Source organism: Zosterops lateralis (assembly GCF_965231275.1).
Source record: "Zosterops lateralis genome assembly, chromosome: 12".
NCBI lineage: Eukaryota > Metazoa > Chordata > Aves > Passeriformes > Zosteropidae > Zosterops > Zosterops lateralis.
In genome coordinates, this window is record NC_139772.1 from 8,495,784 (window position 1) to 8,518,856 (window position 23,073).

Consider the following 23,073-nt stretch of genomic DNA (forward strand, 5'->3'; position numbering starts at 1 on the left):
TATGCTTTGAATCTTTTTTTCAGATGAGCTCCCAAGTCTAACTCCTTCCTCCCTGTGCTTGAAACGTATGGATTTGAAAGCACAGATGTGGCCTTGAAGTTTTTGGACCAGGCCCATCTGGGTCAAACTCTACATAGTTTGACTAGTAGTTTCTGGAGTTAAATTCTCAGAAGTCTTCATTTTTTCTTGTTCTGAATCTTCTACACATTTCCTTTTATCTCTTCTAGTTGAACTACAAGGATCTCAAGGGAGATGTGATTTTCATAAACAGAAATATAATGACCAGCCAGAGGAAGAAGGCAAATTTTTAATGACTGTGAGAATTATCTTTATGAAACAGCAAGTTTCCTTTTACTTTATGCTATGTGTAAAAAACACACCATTCATAATTTGGAGAAGTAGGGGAGATTCTTGGTAAATCTCATCTACTTAACTAATAATGAAAAAAAGCTGAGGGAGACTTTGTCCTCTTGCTGCCAACATTTTGAACCACTGAGAAAGGATCCCGGAGCTGACCCCGAGAAGTGCATTTTGCCATCAGCAGTGACTCCGTTAGGATCACTCCTGTGCGAAGGGATGCCCGTGAAAAAACAATCCGCACGAAGAACTCAGCACAACAACTGCTTTTCCAGACGTGCCGGCTGCCTTCTCCATCCCGACACGGCCGAGTGGGGACCGGAGGGGCTCGGCAGGAGCTCGGGGTCCAGGGGTGCCCGGGGGGCGGCGGGTGCGGGGCCGGCGGGGCTGGGGCTGGGGCCGGCCCCTCCCGCAGCCTCCGCGTCCCGCACGGCCGGGGCCGGTCCCGGCGCTCCGCGGGCGCGGAGGGCGGCGCTGGGCAGGGCGGGGGCAGCGGGTGCATTGGGGCGCATTGTCCGCGGGGCTGCGCGGAGCGGGGCCGGCCCGCCGCCCGTGCCTGGCTGGAAGTGAAACGCGCCCCGGCTGCTCCTTTTTTTTTTTTTTTTTTTTTTTTTTTTTTTTTTTTTTTTTTTTTTCCTTTTTGAGCCTCCAAAAGGCTCACTCGCCCCTTTCATCTGCCGCCGCGGCCCAATGGGAAGGCGGAGGCTGCCTGCAAGTGGTCTAATCTCAATGAGGTGTCAATCATGTTCCCCGGTGGGTGAAGTAAGGTCTTTTGTAACCGCCTCTGTCTTTGGGAAAGAGAGGAGAGAGGAGGAAGGCTGGAGCGGAGAGGGGGACGCCGGACCGTGCTGCAGGAGAGGAGCTGAGATTTGAGCTCGCTCGGGTGTGTTAGCGGCGAGAAGCGGAGCACATGGATTTCTAAACACGCTGGGATTTTATATATCTACAAAAAAAAATAACAACAAGCGATCCTGACCCTACTGAAAACAGTCCAATGAATCGTAATTGCAGATCAATGCAGAGAGATGGGGAAACTTCACTCGAAACATGGTTAGTTCCTTTCACTTGCTACTTCCTCAGCCCCTTCCCTTTATTCGGATTTTACTCGGTTTGTTGCTGTGATTTTATTCTGGTGTCTAACGATCTTCCTTTATTATTTCCCCCACACACTCTCCTCCGGATCTGCCTAGCTGCCGTTTGTAAACCCAGAGAAAGTCCAGAAGGTAGGGATGGCTCCTCACTGTTAGTAACTTTGAGTAACCTTTCCCCGGTCCGGCTGGGCTGCCCCCGGCCCCTGCCCTCTCCCCTCAACTTTCCGCCGCTCTCTGCGCTCTGCTGCCCCGCTCCCGGTCCTCATCTCCCGGTCCTCATCTCCCGGTCCTCATCTCCCAGCCCCGGTGCCAGTCCCGGTCTCAGCCCCAGTCCCGGTCTCAGCCCCAGCCCCGGCTCCAGCCCCGGCCGGACACGGGTTTGGCGGCGGGGGTCGGGCGGGCTCTGCGGGCGGCTCAGCGGCGGCATTGTCTCCTCTTTTCTAGGTGATAGTTTTGCGGTGAACGCCTCTCTGGCTCGCAGAGGGCTGGAGGACTGGATGGTGAAGCAGAAATACTCCGGGGGCAGCAGCAGCGGCGGCAGCAGCTCGGGGCTCCAGCAGGGCTGCCAGCACCGCGCCGTGTGCAGGCTCTCCAGCGCCAGGGTATGTCAGCGGCCCCCCGCCCCTTCCCTTTGAAATAGGGAAAAGCAAAAGCTCTTTCTACATCCCTCTTTCCCTCCCAAGGGGCGGTTGTGCAAAGGAAGGTTTTCTTTGCCCTAATGTTGCTCCGAGGCGCTGCCCCGTGGGTGGTTTCCTTCAGTCCTTTGATGAAGTTAGGAGCTGCAGAGCAAACTTGGTGAGGGTACAAAAGCCAGAGGAGTGAGGGAACCTGACTGCTGGTGTCTGGGCAGTACGATTGGAGCGAAACCTTTCACAAACAGGAACAAACAATCTCCGGGGAAAGCCCAGCACCCGGCCGGTGTGCGATAGATTGCGAGCCCTGATTAGTGCACAAGTTTGCCTGTGACATTTTGGCAGGCAAGGAGAAGTCCCTGAAGAGTTGTTGTTATTTATTTGCTCTTTGCTAATAACGTGAGGCTGACTTTCTCCACGAGAGTTGCTGTGCCAGTCACTTGTCCTGGTTCTTTCACTGGTCACTTTCCACCCCTTCTCTTTCCTTCAGTCCCCCATGTAAAGCAGGGCTTGAGGAAATGTTTCAGTTGCCGTTTTCTTTTATTTATTTTTAATGTTGTCTCTTTAAACAAAGAGGCATGATGGGAGGTAAACAGACTTAACATTACTTAGATATGGTCCTCATAGTGTTTCAGGGTGTGATCCAGAGCTTATTGATGTTTACTGAAAGACTCCCATTGACTTTGGATCAAGCCCTGAAAGCTTCATCACTGGAAAGGTAACCTGAGAGATGGGGAGATTGGAATCTGTGCTTCCCAGCAAGCAGTGTGGCTTTGAAAGCACAAGCAGAGCCAGGGCCACCAAACCTCCTGCAGGCTCTTTGCTTTGTTAGCTACCAGTTGTATTGTCAGTTGTATTCTTGTGTCTCAGGAAAAATTAACTTGCAAGTCGACAATACTTCATTTTAGGTGGGAAGTTGAAGTGAGTAGAAGATGTGTGGTATGGGAAAAGCTAATGATGACATTTTAGATTCCACCACTATTGTATTTTGAGGTGCGTAAATTGTGTGAGAGTCACTAGAAGTAAAGACAAAGGGAGTAAGATATTGATGTTTTTGTAACTGATGAACATAATCACGTTCAACTTGCAGGTATGATTGGTTGAAGTGATATTTATTGTGCTTTACTTGGAAACAATATGTTCAAAGAAAGAAGTTCTCATTAACAGTAGTATATACTATGATACAGATGCAAAGAGTAAAAACACATGCTTTTAATTGTTTTCTAATTATCCCAGTTTTTTTAAGTCATGGTTTTTACAAATGTTCTACCTTTCACATGTATATTTTCTAGAAAAGAAGCTCAACTCATCAAACTACACATAGCTTTAATATACAAGAGTTAAAGAAAAAAATTCTGACTTTGTGAAATATATTTTCTTCCACAAAGGTGATTTGCTATCTGAAAAAGAGAAATATCATTTGTCAAAGATACTTTCTATTCACAATGCTCTTCAATTGGCAGCTTCATGAGGTCTGCTCAGCTGGAATGACAGTAGAATAGTATTTCCCCTCTTACTCAAGAGGAAGTCCTCCTCATGATGGCTCAGCAATTAGCAAGCCATTAACTAAATATTAGTCTACAGTTTTAGTACATTATAAAACTGTAAATAGGTTTAAGTGTGTTTAAATGCACTGTTCCCATGAGGCTTTTTACTGTCATCCTTATAGAGATGTTGCTGAATGTTCAAAATTATTTGCCATTTATTGCCTAATATATTTGGTAGTATCTGTGTGCATGTATAGCCCACTCGTTGATTTAGTTTAATTGTCATCCTGTCACAGGCACACTGTGACAGCTACATTAAAGTTCCTTTAAAATATGAACTTTTGGAATATGGAAGGATGCATTTCTAATCCTACATTGGAACCAGATGTGCCATATGTACACTCATTTTGACAAGGATTACAGAGTCACAGCTATTGACTCCATAACTGAGATTGCATGACTGCTTCTCTTCTGAGATCTCTTTGATCTCTTGTATAATTATACCAAGATACAAAGGGAATTGTAGCTTAACCTCTTGGTTCTTTGGTCCCCTCAAGATGTAGAAATGGAAGTTTCTTCTGCTAATGGTTAGCCATGGGTTTGTGCAAGAGTAGTGTAGCCCCAACAGTGTAGAAGTTGTTGCAGTTGAATTGACCAAGGACGCTTCTTACCACTTCAAAATTCAACCTAAAATGTTCAATAAGCTTTTAAGCTCTGTCAAATGGAACAGTTTATTGTGTCACAGCTGAAACTGTGACTTCTCAGTAAAACATGTGGGTTTTTTTCGCCAAAATAGATCCCAAGTTGCTGTGTTTGTGACTTATGGTAGAAAGAGCTAGATCAAACACTGATGAAAATATCTGCATTTACAGAAATGTACAGCTGTGTTAAAAAAATAATGGTCCTAGAAATAATTTTCCTTGTGGGAATCCTTAACCAGAGCTTTGTTGATGGTGGTTTGTTAGTATGTAGGGCTTATTTGGTGAAATTCTGTTCACTTCCAAAGACCCTTTTGATGGGACAGGAGAGCACCTAGCCTGAAGAGCTTCCAAGACTGAAAATTCAAAATTTGAGTCGTTTTTATCAGAACTCGAATGCGATTTGATTTGTTTTACTGTCTATAAGTCAAAAATTCTGTCTTGGTTGTAGTTAGAAGGCTGTTTCTCTCAAGAACAGACAGTGAATTGTTCTGCTAAAGTTAGTCATCCAGAGGAGATGACACTGAAGTTCGGGGGATTCATGTAGTGTTTTACAAGAGGAATGAGTGACTAATACAGGAAAGCAGTAAAGTTTCATTTGTAGTCCTCTCTAGAATGGTTGAATTTACAATTGTTGTGGAGGGGAGGTCTTTACATCACTTCACTCAAGGAGAGTTCAATTATGACACTTTTCCTTCTCCTGAGGAGAAGTTTTGAGAGTTTCTTGGTTAGAGAAGACTTCCCTCAGCTGATGTGTCGTCCATCCATTGGATGTCGTGTCCTGTCCATCTGTCTCTCCCCTCCAATTCACTGAAAGGACAGCAGTTAGAGTCCAGCTGTTGCCAGAAGCAGCAGGAGAAGGATCTGGTGGTGAAGGGTTGGGTGAAGGCAGGGTCCAGGGCAGGGGAGTGTGTCCGGAGCGAGGTGGCTGTGCTGGGGGACAGCTCATTAAACCATTGCCACCCGCCCGGCAGGGGCTGCTCTGCTTCAGGGGTTTAATGACTCCGCGGGCCGGGGGCTGGCCTGCAGCCTCCACATTGTGAAGGATTAAAGAGAAAAGGAATTCTGTTGCATCCATGAAAAAGTATGAGGTCCAGAGTCATCTTCTGGTTTCAAAGCTAATTGAAACCACTGAGGCTGTAAATCTGCTAGCAACTGAATACGCTTCTTTTGCTGCTTTATGAATGAGTTAACTTGTATCCAGAAAGGTTTTCTGATACTGTGGATTATCTTGTATAATTCTTAAGCTAAAATTTATTCAGTGTGTTTACTTTTACAAACTATTTTTGGAAATCGACATTGTTTGCAAATATTCATGTATTTATTTATTTAACTGAGAAATGGTTCTATGCTAGAGGGGGGAATATTAAATATGACATTTGCTTAGTTCCATTTACTTTTATCTTCAAAGCCATAAGAAATTTTACTAGGTTCTTGTGCATCTCATTGAGATCTGTGCTTCGGAATGGAAAAAATATAATATTTTTAATTGAATTTCAAACCAACTCTCAGTGAGCCACATTGTAGGTAATTATTTTAGGTAAAATAGAAATGACTTTAGCTTACCATTTCTGCTGTGCACATTGGTGCTAGTGCTCCTCACGTTCAACCCTAATTGATATTAATTAGAGTTGAGTATCTGGTTTGGGACTAACACAGTATGAAATTCTGAGGCGCATCAGTACTCCAGAGGTGGGGCTTGTTCTCCATTTGTTCTGTGCCTGTAACTGCCAGTGACATTAATGGGCATTCCTTGCATGGCTGAGAGGAGACAACACCAGTGTCAACTTCACTACTCCTCTTGTATGATCAATCTTAAATTAAAAAAGAAGTCTTTCCCAGTCCCCCACTGTTAAATAGTGTGTGTGTGTGTGCATATTAAAAATACATCCCCTTATAGAAGACACAGTTGGGTAGGTCATTTGTCCAAAATGAAAATAATAAATAGAAATGAGACTTTTTTAGTGTTATGTACATACTGTGGCTTAAAGGCTGTTGAAATGCAAGATTTAATTGTGGCACAACTTTGGGGTCATTTAATGGACAAAGTGACATTTGAAAGAGTGCCTTCTTACTGGTATGGTGACAAGAGCAATGAAAGTTTCTTTGGATGTTATCTTGTGTGACTGCTTGAAGTCATCCTTTAAACGGAAATATTTTCAAGTCCATTAATGTCAGTACTATATAAATAATTATTTTTATTGACTCTGAAGATTAAAATAAACAACAGACTCAGCAGTTCTTGATATTGGTATGACTAAAAAGTATTTTATTTCACAAAAATATTGTCTGTGGCATTTAAAATAAAATTACCAAACTTTGTATTGAGAAAGAGAAAAGCAGAATCTTATTTAGTGTTGAAATTTGGTGCCAACAAACCAAGATAATTTAATTAGTGGTGTACATAGTATATCTTGACAGCTCTGGTTTGGGGAAATTATAATATGAATATTAACAATCAAAGAGTCTCTGAAAGTATTAGTGCCATGGTGATGAGATTAGTGAATTGGCCAATACTGTAGCAGAAAGCTGGATTCCAAGGGAATTATCCTTGAATGATACCAGTTGGTGCAATTAAAAGCCACAATTCAGTTGCCATATGGAAAGTGTTAGGCATCCTTATATGGTTTCAAAGCTATGTGCCAGAGGTTAAATTGACATATGAAGAAAAGCATAAATTAAATATTTTGTGTTATGAAATTAAAAGTTGACTTTGCTTGAGCCATATGGAGGAGGTAGATGGAAGACTGTCTGTATTTCATCAGGGCTTGTTTTATAGGTGTTTCAGATTTAATGTGGTGCACGTTTAATTTGGCATGTTGATTGGAAAGCCGAATGGCCCATGAAGTTTCTGCAAACAATCTCATTAAAGGAACTTTTTTTGATCTCTAACAACCCTCTTTCTCCCACCCCCTCTAAAGTGGAGTTACTTAGGTTGGTGTTTGTAAGAAGAAAACATATTCTCTGTAGTAGCTGGGTCAAGTCCTCATCTGTGTCTCTTGGGCTCCTGATAGTCCCTGTTGGCTTTAGAAACCCTAATTCTTCTGAAGGAGAAGGCCTTGGTTATGGAGTATATTTTCTCCTGTAATCCAGGATGAAAAATAACAACAGTACATTATATTCTTTAATGTCTTATATGTAAATAATGCAGTCCAGACTTCACACTAAAACTTCATTATAACAAAAATGGGACATTTGTAGCACATGATCGTTGACATCCGGGAATGTTCTTCACAGCAGCATTCATTAGAAGAAGGATTTTCTGTAGGTTTTGAGATCTGTAATAAGACCCAGGAGGAGCTCAGTAAGTGGCTATTTGTATGCACCCTTCAGAAGAAGATCTTAGTTGACTTTTATGGTTTCTTTTGAGTTGAGTTATGAACAGAGGAAAGAGAAGTCTCTTGAGTCCTGAAACTTTGTAGGAGTTAGTTTTTCCAAAGTTGGGGAAATAATTGTTCGGTGATGATATTTAAATCAGAACGGAACATTGCTCCCAGTGCTGCAGATGTTGGCCTTTATTGAAATCCTCGCAGACAGATTTTGCTTCGTGAATGTCAGCATCAAACCCTGGTTGGAAAGCAAATGGTAGATGTTCAGATGTACAAAATACTTGAAGTTGGTTTGGTTTTTTTTTTGTAATGGAACTACTTTTCTTCTTCATATGCCAGTGACTTTGAATACTTGTGAGTTTTCAAACTATGTGATATTTATAGATATGGAAAGTGAGGTAAAGTTTTAGTTGAAAAATTAATGTGAAGGAATGGTCAAATACACTTTCTCTGTGAATTTATTTAGTTATATCTGCCAACATTGGCAGCAAAACTAAGCCTGTATTTACTCCTACAGAGTAACTACAGCTATGGGAGACTTAGTTGGACTGTATTCTGTTCAAGAATTATTAACCAAGTTCCAAATGCAAAATCTTCATTGTGTCTGATTTTTGAGCCAGCAAAGCATGTTTGTATTGCAATATCTCATGACATTTCTGTTGCAGTGGTGGAAGGCCAGTGGTGTTGGCTGTGGTGAAAGGGCTGTGCTGGCTTCTAGTGTAAGCTAAGAGAAAGGGGAAATGATTTGTGTACCTTCAACTACTGCTCCCCTGCTGTCTCTGCAAGGGGTACTGTTGTGAAGAGCATTCACTTTTGCAGGCTTCTGGATTTATTGTCATCAGAGCAGTATGGATTGTATTTTGTCTTTTAACTTGAGGAATTCCAGTGGCACTTCTGAACATGTGAGACATCGTTTTTTCAGTTGGAAAGTCCTGTATAGTTGGTGTATTCCAAACATACTGCTGCCATGTAACCAGATGTCCACTGTTTAATAAGGTGATCCATTGGCTTGCCATGGACTTTGCTTTCCAACAGTTTATGTCTGTAAGCAGGTGTTCAACTGGACCCTAATCTCTTTCTGTTTGTGCCTCACATCACCTGATAGGTGCCGGTCATACGTCAGGAGTACTTGTGGTTTAGTCATACAGGATCTAATTGTTTAAGGAAGGGAGTGCTGCAGTGTCTTTTGGGGAGGTCTTGTAGACCTTTCAGAAAAGGTGGCTGAGAGGAGACCTCATCAATGTCTATCAGTATCCAAAGTGTCAAGAGGCTGGAGACAGACTATGCTTGGTAAGGCTGAGTAATAGAAGAGACAATTGGAACAAACTGATGCACAGAAATTTCCACCTGAACATGAGGAAGAACTTCTTTCCTGTGCAGTGCCCAAGCACTGGAACAGATTGTCCAAGAGGCTGTGGAGTCTCCCTTCACTGGAGAGAGAGATTCAAGAACCTTCTGGACACAATCCTGTGGCCTGTGCTCTGCTGGAGCAGGGATCTTGGACCAGATAACTCAGATGGTGTCCCTTCCAACCTGAACCACTCTGTGATTCTGTGGTTTGGCCTATTGTATATTACAGGGTAATAAATGATCCTATTGTTTTGGTCTGTAAAATTTCTGGTGGTATAAATCTTTTTGCTTCTCAGATGACCAGACAGTGGCCACAGGAGACTAAAATGCCATCAGTGCCTGAGAAGCTCCTCCATGGCCAAGAAAAGCCCTGTAGAAACACACATAAAGGGTCCCACCAGACACCAACCTCTCAGCAGGGGGAGCAGAAGACCCTATAGTTCCTTGGTTCAAACCAAGGTCCCTGCCAAACATACATGAAAAGTAGTCCTTCCTTTAACCTAAGGCTATTGTTAATAAAGTTTAATACTTGTGAACAAGTCTTATCAGGCAAGCAGTTTTTCTGCTTTTTGTCAAAGCTCCAATAGTTTGGTAATTTCATCCAATAACCCTTCTCAGTCTGAGAATTCACTGGACTCTGAAACTCATTGTGTTGCCTGTGATGGGGTGTGGATGTCTCGATTACGCGTTGGAAGGGGACATCTACCAGCCTTGCTTTCAATTTTAATGGGCTTGGATGATAATGCAGGCTCAGTGGCTCTCATCCCTTGTGTAATTTGCAGTGAGAATGGCTTGAGAATGAGAGATCCTCCCTTAAATGTTATGTTTTGAGCAAAATTTGCAGCAGAGAACATTTAAGTGCTTGGAATTTTCAGCCATGTGTCTTTGGACTTCTAACAAATGCAGGCAATGTATGTTGCCTTAGCTCAGTGGTGGATTGGCATGTGGTCAGAACAGTCTGTACACTGTCCATCCAGGGAAATACTTTGTATTTGGCGATTAGGGTGAAATTTAATGCATTTGAGGGCATTACTGTGGCAGCTTTAAAGGGATTAAGTATATTGAGGTTCCTATTAAAGTATAACATTGTGATTCAAGATCTGTGAAAGAAAATCATGCATGGGTGTTTGATCTTGGGGTGCAGCCACACATGCTGTGAGGCATAAAATAAGGAGATAGACTCAGTAGGGAAGTGACAGAACAAAGTACAGTCTTGCAGGAGAAATGGGATTTGGGAGCAGCCTTGGATCTTTTGATCCACACTCTGATGCGAATGATGAGTGGTACGGAGGTGACAGATTTGTCTTGGGGGAGGAAGGAGAACGGCGGGTAGTGTGTCACATTGCCCTCGGAGGTAGTTTGCTGTCTGATTCCCCAAGGATTTGATAGTGGTAGGTAAGGACTAAGCTACTTGTCCTAGCTTAAAAATCTTTCATACTTCCAGGACAGTTAGTTTCAAGAGAGTTAGGTAAAGAGGGTAGTAGCTGTAAGGCTAAGCCTTGTGCGTTAAGTGCGTGGAAAGAACAAATGCCTGTTTGGGGGAGTGGGGATTTTCTCTGAGCATAGAGTGTCCCAGTCCTGAGCTCACAGAATAACAAGCAGCCTCTGTATTGCGTAAGATGCTGCGGTTAAGCCTGTATCAGTGTTTCTGTAATAAACTACTCTTTTTGAAACAATAAATAATAATTTTGCCTGTGAACTTTCCAAGTCTCTCTCTGTTCGTGTAATGTACGTGTGTATACACTACGGACACTCGTTCCCCTGTAAAGAGAGAACATCACAGTCTAGCAAACAGAATATCTGTCATTCCAGCTGAGCAAAGGTCTAAGGCAATAACCCAAAATATCCTGGAAGAAATTCTAAAAAGCATTGAAGAAATCAATCGTCTGATCCTAGAGGAAGGTCTTTGATGTAATCCTGGTAAGTTTATACTGGGAGCCTGCCTATTTATGGTCAGCCGTAGACTTTCTATATGAAAAGTGGATCAAATAATTTCATAAGCTCCTGCTGTAAAAAAAAGATGGTTGATAATTTTCTAAAGTGTACACACTGTTTAAATGTAGATTGTGGCTTTTAGCAGAAGGCCAGGTGGAGAGGAAAGGCTTTTCAAAACAAGTACCTACAGGAAAATAAATAATACTTTGATATTTTTTTCCCATGGAAAAACTGTGCCTCATTTAGCCATCCTGAATATTTAATTTTATTTTGAGGATAAACTTTATAGGTTATCTCAGTTAAAGCCACTCTTATTTATGCAAAGCTTATGTGCAAGGTCTTGTTCCTGATGTGGATATATATGTAAAAGGAATTTTTTCAAATACCATAAATAAATTGCATTTAAATGTATATTTTAACTAACTCAGTGCAGTTAGGTAAGACTGTTTCTATATATATTTTTAAAAATTCTACATTATTTCTATTATGCTTTGATGCAAAAGTCCTGCTGTAATAGAGGGAAAGCTTCTCATTGGTTTTAGTGGGTTTTGTATTGGGTTCTCTGCCATATCAGTGGAAGATGAGGGACGGTTCAAGAGACTAATATTCTTTTAATCTGGCAGCTACATTTCTGGTGTAATGGCAGTGTATTTTCCCCTGCAGATGCAGTTTATCTGATCATTTTGTGACAGGTTCACAAAAGTTTTTCCCAGCTGTACTGCCACTTAAATTCCCATTTGTAATTAGCAGTGTAATTTTCCAGATAGGTTTAAAAAGCATGTTTTGAAAGAGGCTATTCCCATAGCACTGCTTAATACCCATTAAAATGCCACGTTTTTATTGTATAGAGGTGGTTTTTTTTATCTAATTAGGTTAGTTTGTTAAAGTATTGAACCACAGTATCATTCTTTTTTTATTCTTATATTCTAAGGGTGTTTTCAATCATTTATTTATGACTAATAGGAAGCACTCAAAATCTTTAACTCTGGACTAATGCACAGCATAAAGAAGTAAATGAGATCTCTTCCTGTGAAAGCTATTGTACAGGGCTTTACTTTGAAAGACAGTTGCTCTTGGTCTGCAACATGGTGATGTGTAACAGAAAAGAAAGAAAAGATGCCTGGCATTTGGAAAGGAAGTATTGTATTCATTGATGCCATATAGACTTCACTGGAGTTTGGTCATCAACCTTAGCACGGCACTCTTTTCCAGATGGGTGTTTGATTTCTTTTAGTTTAAATGCCATTTAGGGAAAAAAAAAATTGTTAGAACTCTGTGCTGAAATTAAAAAGCAAGGCATGTTGAAGTAGCTCTGTGTCCTGGGACATTTGCTGCTATCCAGGAGGGACCAGCTAGACTGCAGCATGCAGGTGTTGCTTGTACTTATTCATTAAATATACATGTGCTGTTCAAATACAGAACAAATCTCTGCTAAAACAATCTGTCCTTAGTCTGTGGCCACCTCTGATATTTCCCCATTTTGGAAAGGCAGAAACCAACTGCAGTGGGAAGCCCCCTAGATTTGTCAGTAATTGAATAACAGACAATGGGTAATGTCCTGTGGGAGAAGCAAAAAGGCTGCAGAGCCTTATTAGCTCTGCAAGAGTAATCTGACCCTCCTCATGTGTTTCTGATGGCAACACTGGCAGTCCTGTCTCCTCAAAAATGAGGAGAATTTCACCACCACTGAGGAAACTAGGAAAGCTTGTCAAACACAGAAGAACAGAATGGTTAGATGAAAAAAATGCTAATGATGTGCCTTTAGGGGTATGTTTTCAGAAAGGAAAGAGTCCTGGCATAGTGTACAGTTGAAGACCATCAGGAGCCCTATCCAAAGGCAGGGTGAGGCTTGTTCCCTCCACAGTCTCAGCTGACGTGGGCTCCAGTCAAGGTCATCTGCTACTGCACATCAATTCCAATATCCAGCAGCATGAGGATTGGGTAGCCACTTCAGTTAGAGACTCTTCTGAAGGGCACTCCAGCCTGAGAGCTGCCAGATCAGGGGCTGGATGTGCTTTAAATTGGGCTGGCACAGCACACTGATGATAGTGGGCTGGGTGCTAAGAGCTGGTGGCAGAGCTGGGTGGAGGGAGCTAACTTTGCTTCTGATGATCAGTCTTATCTGTGTGTAGGTGGGAGAGGAAAAAACCCCTTGTGTTACCTGGACTTAGCCATCCACAGCCAAGGGCCTTCCATCTCCTGACAGGGGTGATGAGCAGTATTCTGTGTCACACCTGGCTGCATTCCAAACTCTTGTGCCTTGTGCAGCACTGCTTTGCAATGACCCTTCTTGCAGGGTGATGCCTTCCATCTGTGTCAGCACTGCTGTGGCCAGGGAGGGTGGCCTTTCTTCTGCTGGCCAAGGTCTGCTTGCAGCTGGGTTTCCCCAAACTTCTCATGTCTGCTGGACCTGCCTGCCCACGTTGTACAGAGAGGGAAATGATACGTGCTTTGCCATGCAGTTTTGTGACTGTGCTGTGGATGGGAGAGATTTTGGAGGGAGTGATCTTGGTGGAATATAAAGGGTTACGTTGTTGAAGTTGCCCAGGCGCCAATCCACTGGCACACCGCAGGTGATCTCGGAGTGAATGTTGTTTAAAGCGCCTGTCCCACGGTTTCACAAATGTGCTCTGACCAGAGGATGTTTTTCTAACTTCAAAGGGCTTCTCAGGCTGGCTCAGTGCCTCACAGACTGAGTCCACAATTCCTCTCTGCTCATGATGTGTTCTAACCATGTGTGATTTTTTTGGTATGTGATGTTTTCTTAAAGAGGCATTGACCTGTGTTCAAGTGAAACTTGCTCTTGAGCTTGTAAACACAAACTTGTCGTGTGGGCAGTTTTCATCTTAACTTGATGTGTGTATTTTTTTTTAAGAGCAAGAATAGATATCAAAAGGAGGGATAATTTATAGGGGAAAAAAAAGAAAAAAGAAATAAACTTGTAGCAGCAGCCTTTTGAGCTGCACCATCCAGAGTCTTTTCCTTGAAGATCAAAGTGTGTGTCCTTTCTCCAGAAGGAGAAGAGCGTGTTCCCACCTCAGCCCTGTGAGCTTTACAGTGGGTGCTTTGTCCGAAATGTGCCTCTGCACAAGGAGAGTGTAAGGGGGTAAAGCAAGGCAAGGAGGAGTAGAAAGAGGAAAGAAACTTAGGACACTTGTGAGTGACCTGTTTTTTTTTTTCTTTTCTTCTCTCCTTCTATAACAATGTTATATTAAATTAAACTTTTAGGAACTCGTTTGTGTGTTTTTAAATATTTAAGGTTTCTTTTTCTTCTGTAGTACTTTGTAGTGTAGTTTTTTGAGGAGGACTGCATTTGCTTTTCAACAGTAAGAATTAGAAATGGCTGAAGTTTTGTAGGCCAAATTTTTTTACAGCTGAAGTTCAGTAACTCTCTGTTAATTCTGCTGAGAGCAGGATTAGGCCCTGAAATATCTTCTGAGGTACACTCTGCTACATTAACTGTGGCTGTGGATCTGGGACGGTTTAGTTAGTGTTCACTAAGCTGCACTGGTAGACACTATTTTTTGCAATGCTTTTTGCATTTAGTAAGGTTAGAAGAAGTGGGCTAGTTTGAAGTTTTAAAGTAATAATTCTTAATTTACTGTTACTGCTATTATGGATGGGTTTGTGTTGATTTAAAATAAGAAACAAACCAGCAGCAAAAGAAACCCTTTCTTCAAAGAAACCAGTACCTTGTAAGCCAGACCATAATACTTTCTGTTTGGCAAGAGATTAAGAAGTATCATCTGCTGTGGGAGTAAAACATCACACTGTGAATGGCATGCCGTGAACAATATGTCTCAGCTGTGCAATGAAGTTTTGCTCCTCTTGAGTAACAGTACTATGAACTAGCACTTAATAATTAACCCAGCTTTCAGATGCAGCTTGATCCCAAGGTCCTTATCCAGATGAAACCCTGGAGAAGTTAGTGATGTCTAGGACCTAAGCCCTAGCATCAAATAACCTGTGCTACCCTGCCATCCCATGGTTATCAACAGGAACCATCCCACCACGTTTATTTTGGCTGGTTTTAAAGCAGGTGGCCAGACTGAGTTCCTGGTTTCAAAGTCACAGCTGCTGCTTTGAAATTGTGTAAGAAGGGCTTTGGTTTCTTAACACAAAATAACTGAGCTGCTGTTTAGTATTAGAGCATCATTATTCTGGGAAATGCACTCTTGGTTTTAAAAATATCTTCCCTATGGAAGTTGAAAGTTTATACCTCATGATTCTAAGGTCAAAGAGCTGCAATGGTTCCTTGTTTGACTGATGATTGTAAATACTTAAGAATTTCTAAGTGACTTAAAATGAGTGTAATCTGGAGGTAATATTAAAATTGATAGCAGTATTAGAAACACAGAATTACTGCAGGGATCTCTTGTTTGTTGACATTAAGTAAATTAGGGGAGGACTGTTTTGGGCAACTGTAATTTAAGAATTTTCTCCTTTAACTGGATGTCTTTGTGGGAATCCATAATATCCCCAAAATATTATATGTTTATCATTAAATCAATTAAAAGACCAAATGGACTTTATACCATCACAGTAATGATGCTGTGATTAAGTAGAAGGAAATGTTCCATTACAAATCCCCATTTTGTCTCCTTGTAAAATTTTATTTTAAAATGAGCCATCTTGGGTGACTTTTTCAGTAGCGTCAGCAACAGTGTCAGCAGAATGGTGAATTTGTGTCGCTGGAAGTATAAAGAGAATTCATGAAGGAGTTTGTGTTAAGCATAGTTTTCTTTTTTATAAAAAGGGATTCTATTCACTGTGGTTTTTTTTTCCTTTTGTATTTCTTGCCACCTTATGATATTATAATGTTTTTTGCCTACTTTCAAAATTTTATAGATATATATTTATAAAAAATATATGTCATGTAAGGCTTTTTCTAGTGTAAGAGAAAGTACATTTTATGCAAGGTACACAGCATGGGGTTTTCTGGGCCTTCAATCTCATTTGATCCTGTCTCACAAGAAATGCATCAAACAGGAATGAGCAAAATGCAGTCCCCTCAGACTGGGTGAAAATGTTCTGCTTAGAAAGAAGACCAGAGAGGGCTGGTGAGAGGAAAGGCTTGACCTCTCCTCTGAGAGGAGGCCTGAAAAAAGCAAGTGGACAGGGGAGGGAGTGCATCTTCAACTTATGTAGACAGGCTTGGTAAAGGATGGAAAGGGCAAAATTAGGGTATATTGGGGACACAGTCAAATAAATTAGTCCCATTTGCATGCATAAAATATAACAAAATCATTGACTTGGTTGTGAAGTGGAAGAGGTGAGAATGAGCACATCAGAAGTACAGCCAGTACAGATGGGATATCTGGGCTGTGCCCTTAATCGTTTCAGCTTCAATCATAGAACCATTTTTGTTTGTATTTTCATCTTGTGACAGAACTTTCTAGTAGCTCAGTCTGTTGAGAACTGCATGTTCTGGTCTGAGATTTATCCATTTGCATGTGGTGCTGGACCATATTTTACATTCAGGTGTATGTGGCAGAAAGATCCCTGTGAGGTTAAAGCTGTGCATGGCTCAGACACAGGCTCTGATAACAGGATGTGCCTCTCCTAACTGGGCTGCTGGTGCTGCCCCTTGGGTCTCTGCTTAGTGGCTGGGATTTTCATGGGTAGGATGTCAGCCCTGCTGTACCTCAGGAGATGGGCTAATAGGTTAAACACAGCTTTCTTAAGCTCTCTGGATCACAAGGTGGGCAGGCTTTGAAGTCATCCAGGATTAGCAGACTGGTCTGGGCTGTGGGGCTGGGAGCTGTGTGTGATGTGGGTGGCAGGGATGGATAACTACTGCTGTGGTGCTGCCTGGTCTCTGAAACTCTGAGTTTATGGTTTAAGAGTGAGATCCAAGAGCTGTGCATTCTCGTTCAGATCCTAGCTTTAGGTGTATATCTTTTCTAAAATTGTTCGTATCTTCACAGAGACCCAAAATAATGAAACACTTGCCACTCATTTAGTCTCATTTGTCTTCTCTTAGAACCTACTGGTTTTATCCACTTTCTCCTTCTTCCCCATCAGAGAAATATTTATAGTTCATGAAGAACTTCAATGTCAGCTGTACTCTTAATTCATTTAGGTATTTTTATGAACAAGCCAGGTACTTGTCACCTACTTTCCTGAGCAAAGTAAGAATGAAAAAGAATGTTTGAATTCCCCTTGAAGTTTATATAATCTCCCCTTGCAAAATAGCCCAACCTCTTACATTGTTTCTTTTGATCTACAGTAATCTTCCTAAAATGTTTCAGAAAGGGGCCTTTCTGAACTGTCCAGCTCCTGTTACAATCCAGTGGCTGAAGAAGTCTAATTCCAAAAAGTTTGTATTAATCAAAGCAATTCTGACATACATAGAGAAAAGACATTTTACTTCTTGCTCATTCTGACGAGACTTTGGACAAGGCAGTAGAAGGTGGTGAGAAGGACGTGCCTTTCATGTATGAGCTGAATCTCCACTCCCAAGGTGGCCTGTCCAAGGATATGAGCATTGAATATCATATCCAAGGATATGATATTCCAGTGATGTGGACTTCCTGCTTTTGCTGTACCTTGCTCTTGGTGATGCATCTAATGTCAGGGCAAGGTTAATGAAGGGACAAGAGAGCATGGCTGGCATCTGTGTAAATCACCATAGGTATGGAATACAGCATGAGGAGAAAGCAAGATTTTCACCACTGTTACTAAATGAAATGGACTACACAGACATAACTAAATTGGGAAAGAAAGGGTTTGTTCAAAGTTTGACTGAAGACAATCTCTGATGCACCAGTTAGACTGGAAGCTTTGCAAGGAGATGAAGTTTTTCTGGTGTTTGCTTGAAAAACGAAATTCCCCCTCTCTTGAAGGTTATTCGCTGGAGCAGCAGAGTTTGTGCATGAGTGAAATGCACGTCAGAATGTTTACAAAGACCTGAAGTGGGGTGGTGAGTCAAAGCAGTAGGCTTTTCTTTGCACCGGCTTTGTAATGGAGAGCCTTGTAATGAGGGTGAACTATGCCTCAGACTCCGGCGGGCCTTTGTGCTGTCTGGAGCACAAAGTGGAGCAGGTTTACAGGTTAATTAACACCTCTTCCCTCCTCCTTTGGTGCTGTCTGTGATGCATCACCCGCGGTCATGCTTAGAAATGGTGACTGATGGTTAGTGATGGGTACTCCCAAGCTCGTTGGTGCTGCTAAATTCTCTGCCGCGAATGGAATTTGTTCTTTTAAACAATAGAGAGCACAGCTAAATATATGGTGCTGAAGAGGCACTTATTGTCCTGTCAGCCTGACAGCAGTGAGCACAGCCCCAGAGCTGCATGTTGCAGCCAGGCACATCCCAGTCTGTAGCTTCCCTGCTCCCCAGTCCTTGTAAATATGAAGAGAATTCAGGAATATTCTGCTTATCTAAAGAGGATTTTATGCCATCTCAAACCCTATTATTGCATATTTAAGGATGATTTCTCTGAATATTGAATCATAAGGATGGTTTTAATCTAGCAGCTCTGTGGTTTTGGAGAATTTGGTCAGTCTGGCTGGAATCAGGGTGCTTTAGTCTGTGTGTTGGTTATGGGCATTTATTGTTTTTGGGTTTTTTTCCCCTCTCCCTTTGGGCATTAAAAGCTTTATTTGCCACCCATTGCTCACACAGATCACACTTTCTCAGTACTTGCCCTGTGCTTTTTCCTTTCCTCTCCAGTTCCTCACGCCTCAAAATGTGTTAGATACTTCCATTTTAGCAGCTCTTGCCTTTCCCTTTGCTGGATTCAAATGCCACATTCCTCAGAAACTAAGTCTTGGGGGAGAAACAAAGCCATGTGGTGGCCTAACTAGCAGGATGTGCATTTGGTGTAGAACATCTTGTCTAGCTCACCAAACTAAGATTTGGGGCAAGTGCACACCATATCTACTGAATAACCCCACCTTGCTGTACCATAGCCACTTGTACAGATGGCTAACAAAAAACATGTTTAGCCTATACATAGTTTTGGAGCTTAAAGAATTTCTCCTCAAGTCTCCTACTTCCTTACTTGCCTGGTTGTGAGTGGAAAGACAGTGGAGCATAGCCCAGCTCACGAGCAGAATCAGAGACAGTGCAGAGGCAGTGCTTGCTGCCTTACTTGAGGCAGAGTGGAAATTGGAAAGGAAACTGATTCAGTGAATCACAGTCATCTCTCAGACAGCTCCAGGGCAGTGCAGCTCTCAGCTGCTGCCTTGCTCACAGTGGATTATAGGGTCATAATACAGCCCACTATGCTGAAGCAGAAAAGCACTAAATTCATCCTCAGGAGCTGCTTTATGTTGTCTAGAAATGAGGAATTCCTCTGTAAGAATGAGATACTTTTTATCCAGCTTCCCAATTCCCGTGCTTCAGCAGTATATTTATCTTCACCATTTTCGTGCTGTGAATAGAGGAAGGCCAAGAAACTTGTATAAAGGGCTTCCTTTGCAGCCAGTGATATGTGCACTGTAGCATCCTATAAAGTTAACAGGGATTAAGGTGAATGACCATGTGAGCAAGGGAGGCATCCCATCAGGAAATACGTCTGTTTCTGTGTAGCAACTAAAGCAATACTATCTACAGCCTTTGAATCAAAGGCTTGGGCAGCTAAACAAAGCTAATCCCCAAATATGTACTATTAAACTAATTTCCTGTGCATGGAACAAATATTGTAGGAGTTTCTAAAAGCATTTTCCAGCCATTGTTAAGAGAGGAGTTGGGGTGTGAGCTATAAAATTCAGATCTGCATTCAGACTTTCACCATATTTGTGGTTTTTGTTTGAGCCTGTGTCTAGTTAGCAGGGATATAAATGTTAAAATTCACCCATGTGGCTTGAGAGATGTTCTCTGCTAGTGTAGTGCAAGTCCCACTTTTTCAGCATGTCTTTGTTTCAGAAAAGATTTGTTTCTGCTGAAGTCAGATCCTTTCTTTTTCTAGGCAAATTCTGAATATTCAGGCAAAGAAGGACAACTTGACTAGGTCTAGTAGAGCTGAAAATGTACCATTAATTGTCTATTAAAAATAGTGCTTCTCACATATAGTCTCTTGAAGTGAAAACTTGTCTGTTCGTAGAGAGAAGAAAGTAAATGTCCTGTCATGCTATCTTTTTAGGAAAGCTTTTCTTTCCTTATTTCAGTTTGATAGTCCAATACTTTTCATTACTCAAGTAATTGAAATTAATTTTTAGATGGTAAAGGGTTAAACTAAAAATATGAATAAACATGAATATCTTTGGCTTTGGAGAACTTTAAACAGGGAAGAGGAACACTAAGAGACTCTCACACTGGGTGAAAGCTGCCTGCTCAGATCTGTTAAGCTGGGTCTGACTCAGAGGTGTGTTTGTAGAGTGGGAGGTTAGGGCTCTAAATCTGAATTCTCTTCAGAAGACACGATTTATGAATGACAGTGAGAATCACTTACCCAAAAGTGAACAGGACAAATTAGCTGGGCACAGAACATGCTTTCACCTGGGCTGTCACCCTTTGTATCTGTACCCTGGTGTGTGGCACTTAATGTAATTTCAGACTGGCCTCACTCTGAGCAGAGGCTGATAATGTGTGAACACGTGTGATGGTCCTGGGATGGTGGAAAGAGAGTGCATGGGACACTGCAGGGTGTCTGCTTTCAGAGGGGCTTTAGTGCTGACTTCCACAGAGTCAGGCCCTGGCTGTTACAATCGTGTAGCAGAGAATATTACAGACCCAGCAATCTCAAATGCTTGGCACTTTGTTGTAAATTTAATCTATTTACATATTTCCTGTGCCACTGTACAAACAAACCAGTGGGCAGAGTCCTGAAACCATTTTCTCAGGCCAAGTTCCAATTGATACCAAAGAGGTCAGAATTGAAAGTAATCGCTCGTTTAGAAGCATTTGAATGTGACCTTTAGAGAAATCATTTTCCTTTCGCTGACTTTTTGCACCCCTCATTAGGGAATTCTTGAAAATCAGTAGGAAATTTCAATGATTGCAGGCAACAACCCTGGCTGAGTTGTAAATTGCTGTTCCTTTTGGAGTATTGCAGGGGGCATCACTTCTTCAGAAACTAGCATGGGTCTAGATATTGTTACTCTGCCCTCCCCCTCGTGCTCATCTTGGCCCTGTTAGATCTGTGGGTACAAGTGTGTGTGGGGAGCTTAGGTGTATTTCAGTGTGGACACTGAGGCTGTGGATCCTGAGTCTAAGTCTGGCAGTGTGCACAGGCAGTGTGCAATATATGATTGTCTACCAGCATTATGATATCTTTCTGTTCCCAGAAAAAAAGGACAAAACCAAAAAGATAATGGGCAAGCTTGAGGAAGTTCACAGAAGAGCTAAGGGTGGTTGAACCAAGAAGACTGAAAGGGCAAATTATTTACTGCTTGTTTATGTAGGGATGCTGATAAGACCCTTTGTTATAGACATAAAAAGAAAGAATAAAAAGTGCTTTTATTTATCAGTAATTAATGTGATTACTTGTGCAGACTTTTATTGTGATACAGAGTGTTTGCAGAGCAGCTGTTCTGGAATACCTATTGCAATATGTAAACATGCCAGTAAATACTGAAGTAAAGACTGAATGAGAATTTAGTCTACGTTAATTGTCATTTAAAGAAGGTTACTGAGATCTGTGAAGGAGAATGATGAGGAATAACGGTGGAACTTTGGAAAAAAATGGTGTAAAGACATGGCAGTAGCAGTCTGTTTGAATGTGTAATAATTATTGGAAAGTGGTACAGGTTTTAGTTCCACTCAGAATTTTTAAAGCTGCAGTTTACATCTCTTAACATTCTCAAGTATGCAAAGGAACAGGGTCTTCAAAGTTGAGTTCATTGAACTCTGTCCATTTCTCTTTCTTCTACTGAAAATATAGAATAATTGTGTGTATCTATGAACAAAATTGATGTATGTGAGTTTTCTCCCTTTCAATGAATATCTTTTACACGATACCATTTGACATAGAAATGTTTTTACTTTAGGCATGGCTTTAGCAGTTTATGCTGACAGCAGTTAGTTATAACTCAGTTCTGTCCTTTATAGAGATTAATGATCCTTGAAATAATAAATATATTGGAAATGCCAACCCTGGAAGTTGTTTTCAGTTCATAAATAGAATTGTTTGTGTAAGACCAGACATCTTCGCCTACTATTTCTTATAATAGAGCAGTAAGGTTTCAGTATCTCAAAGGTGCTATTGGAGAGAAAAGGTCCCTTCATGAGGAATATATGTCTTGGGAAGGGCAGGAAGAGGGTGATGACAAGCCTTTTTGCAATATCACATTTGCTTATGGCTTATGGGGAGTGCTGCAAAGAGCTTGAAGCTTTTAACACATCTGAGAATTGTTGACTTTTATTCTGGTTGCCATCATTCAGTAGGCAGAAAACAGCTCAGCAGGCACAGGGACCAACAGCTTGGCTTTTGTGGGTGGGCATTGTTTTGGGGGAGAACCAGTAACTTAAAAATAAGTTTGTTACAATATAGTCCTAACAGTAAATTAATCATGACATTAAGAGGGAGTGTATGCATAGACATTACTTCACAGAGTTGTCATAAATTCTGCTCTTGCCATATTTTAATTTCCAAGGCTTTTGAATCTCAGACAAGGTGCTATAGATGTAGTTATTAAATTCTGCAGAAATATTTTTATTGGGTAAGACATTGCTTGATGATGTAGCTGTGAAAGGCAAATTCAGAGACTAGCAAAAGGTCCTTTATCCATGCATTTAGGAGGAAAAATACCATTTTGTAACACTCACTTATTATTGAAATACTTGTTTTAAATTTCCCTTTTTTTTTCCTGAATGTATGTGTATGTATGTAGTCACAGTCTTGACAATGTGGGGTTTATTCTCTTTGTTACTGGGTCATCAATAACATTGTCACCAATAACACCAAGTGAAAACACAGCTTTGGAAATAGCGATTTTTACTCTTGTGCTGCAGAAGACACTTCCTACTGTAGAGTCACCTGAGGAGATGCTGCCCTTTTCCAGTGTTTTTGAAAACTCTTGAGAGAAGACACTGGATAGAATACAAAGGAAAGAAAATGTTAAAAAGTTTACACACTGTACTTCTTTCAGTGCAGAATGTAGGTGGAGGCTGGGTTAGACTAAATATTGCTGAGAAAACAGTATCTAGTTCCCTGCTTTTCCAAGGCTTTTCCTTCATGTGCCTTGAAAGGAAAAGCCATGTTCTCTGCACCTTTCTGCACCAAAACACATGTTGCTAATTATTTGGT

At 41.5% G+C, this 23,073-nt stretch overlaps 1 protein-coding gene across 1 annotated transcript in view; it reads left to right on the plus strand.

Annotated features, from left to right (window-relative positions):
* The first annotated feature begins 606 nt into the window (after positions 1-606).
* NKD1 (NKD inhibitor of WNT signaling pathway 1) overlaps positions 607-23,073 on the plus strand; it is a 105,490-nt gene continuing 83,023 nt past the window's right edge. Inside the window, exons 1-3 of the mRNA XM_083870037.1 lie at positions 607-1,407; positions 1,548-1,580; positions 1,893-2,050. Of these exons, the coding sequence (XP_083726163.1) occupies positions 1,383-1,407; positions 1,548-1,580; positions 1,893-2,050 (216 nt within the window). The 5' untranslated portion in view covers positions 607-1,382. The remainder of the gene's footprint in view (positions 1,408-1,547; positions 1,581-1,892; positions 2,051-23,073) is intronic.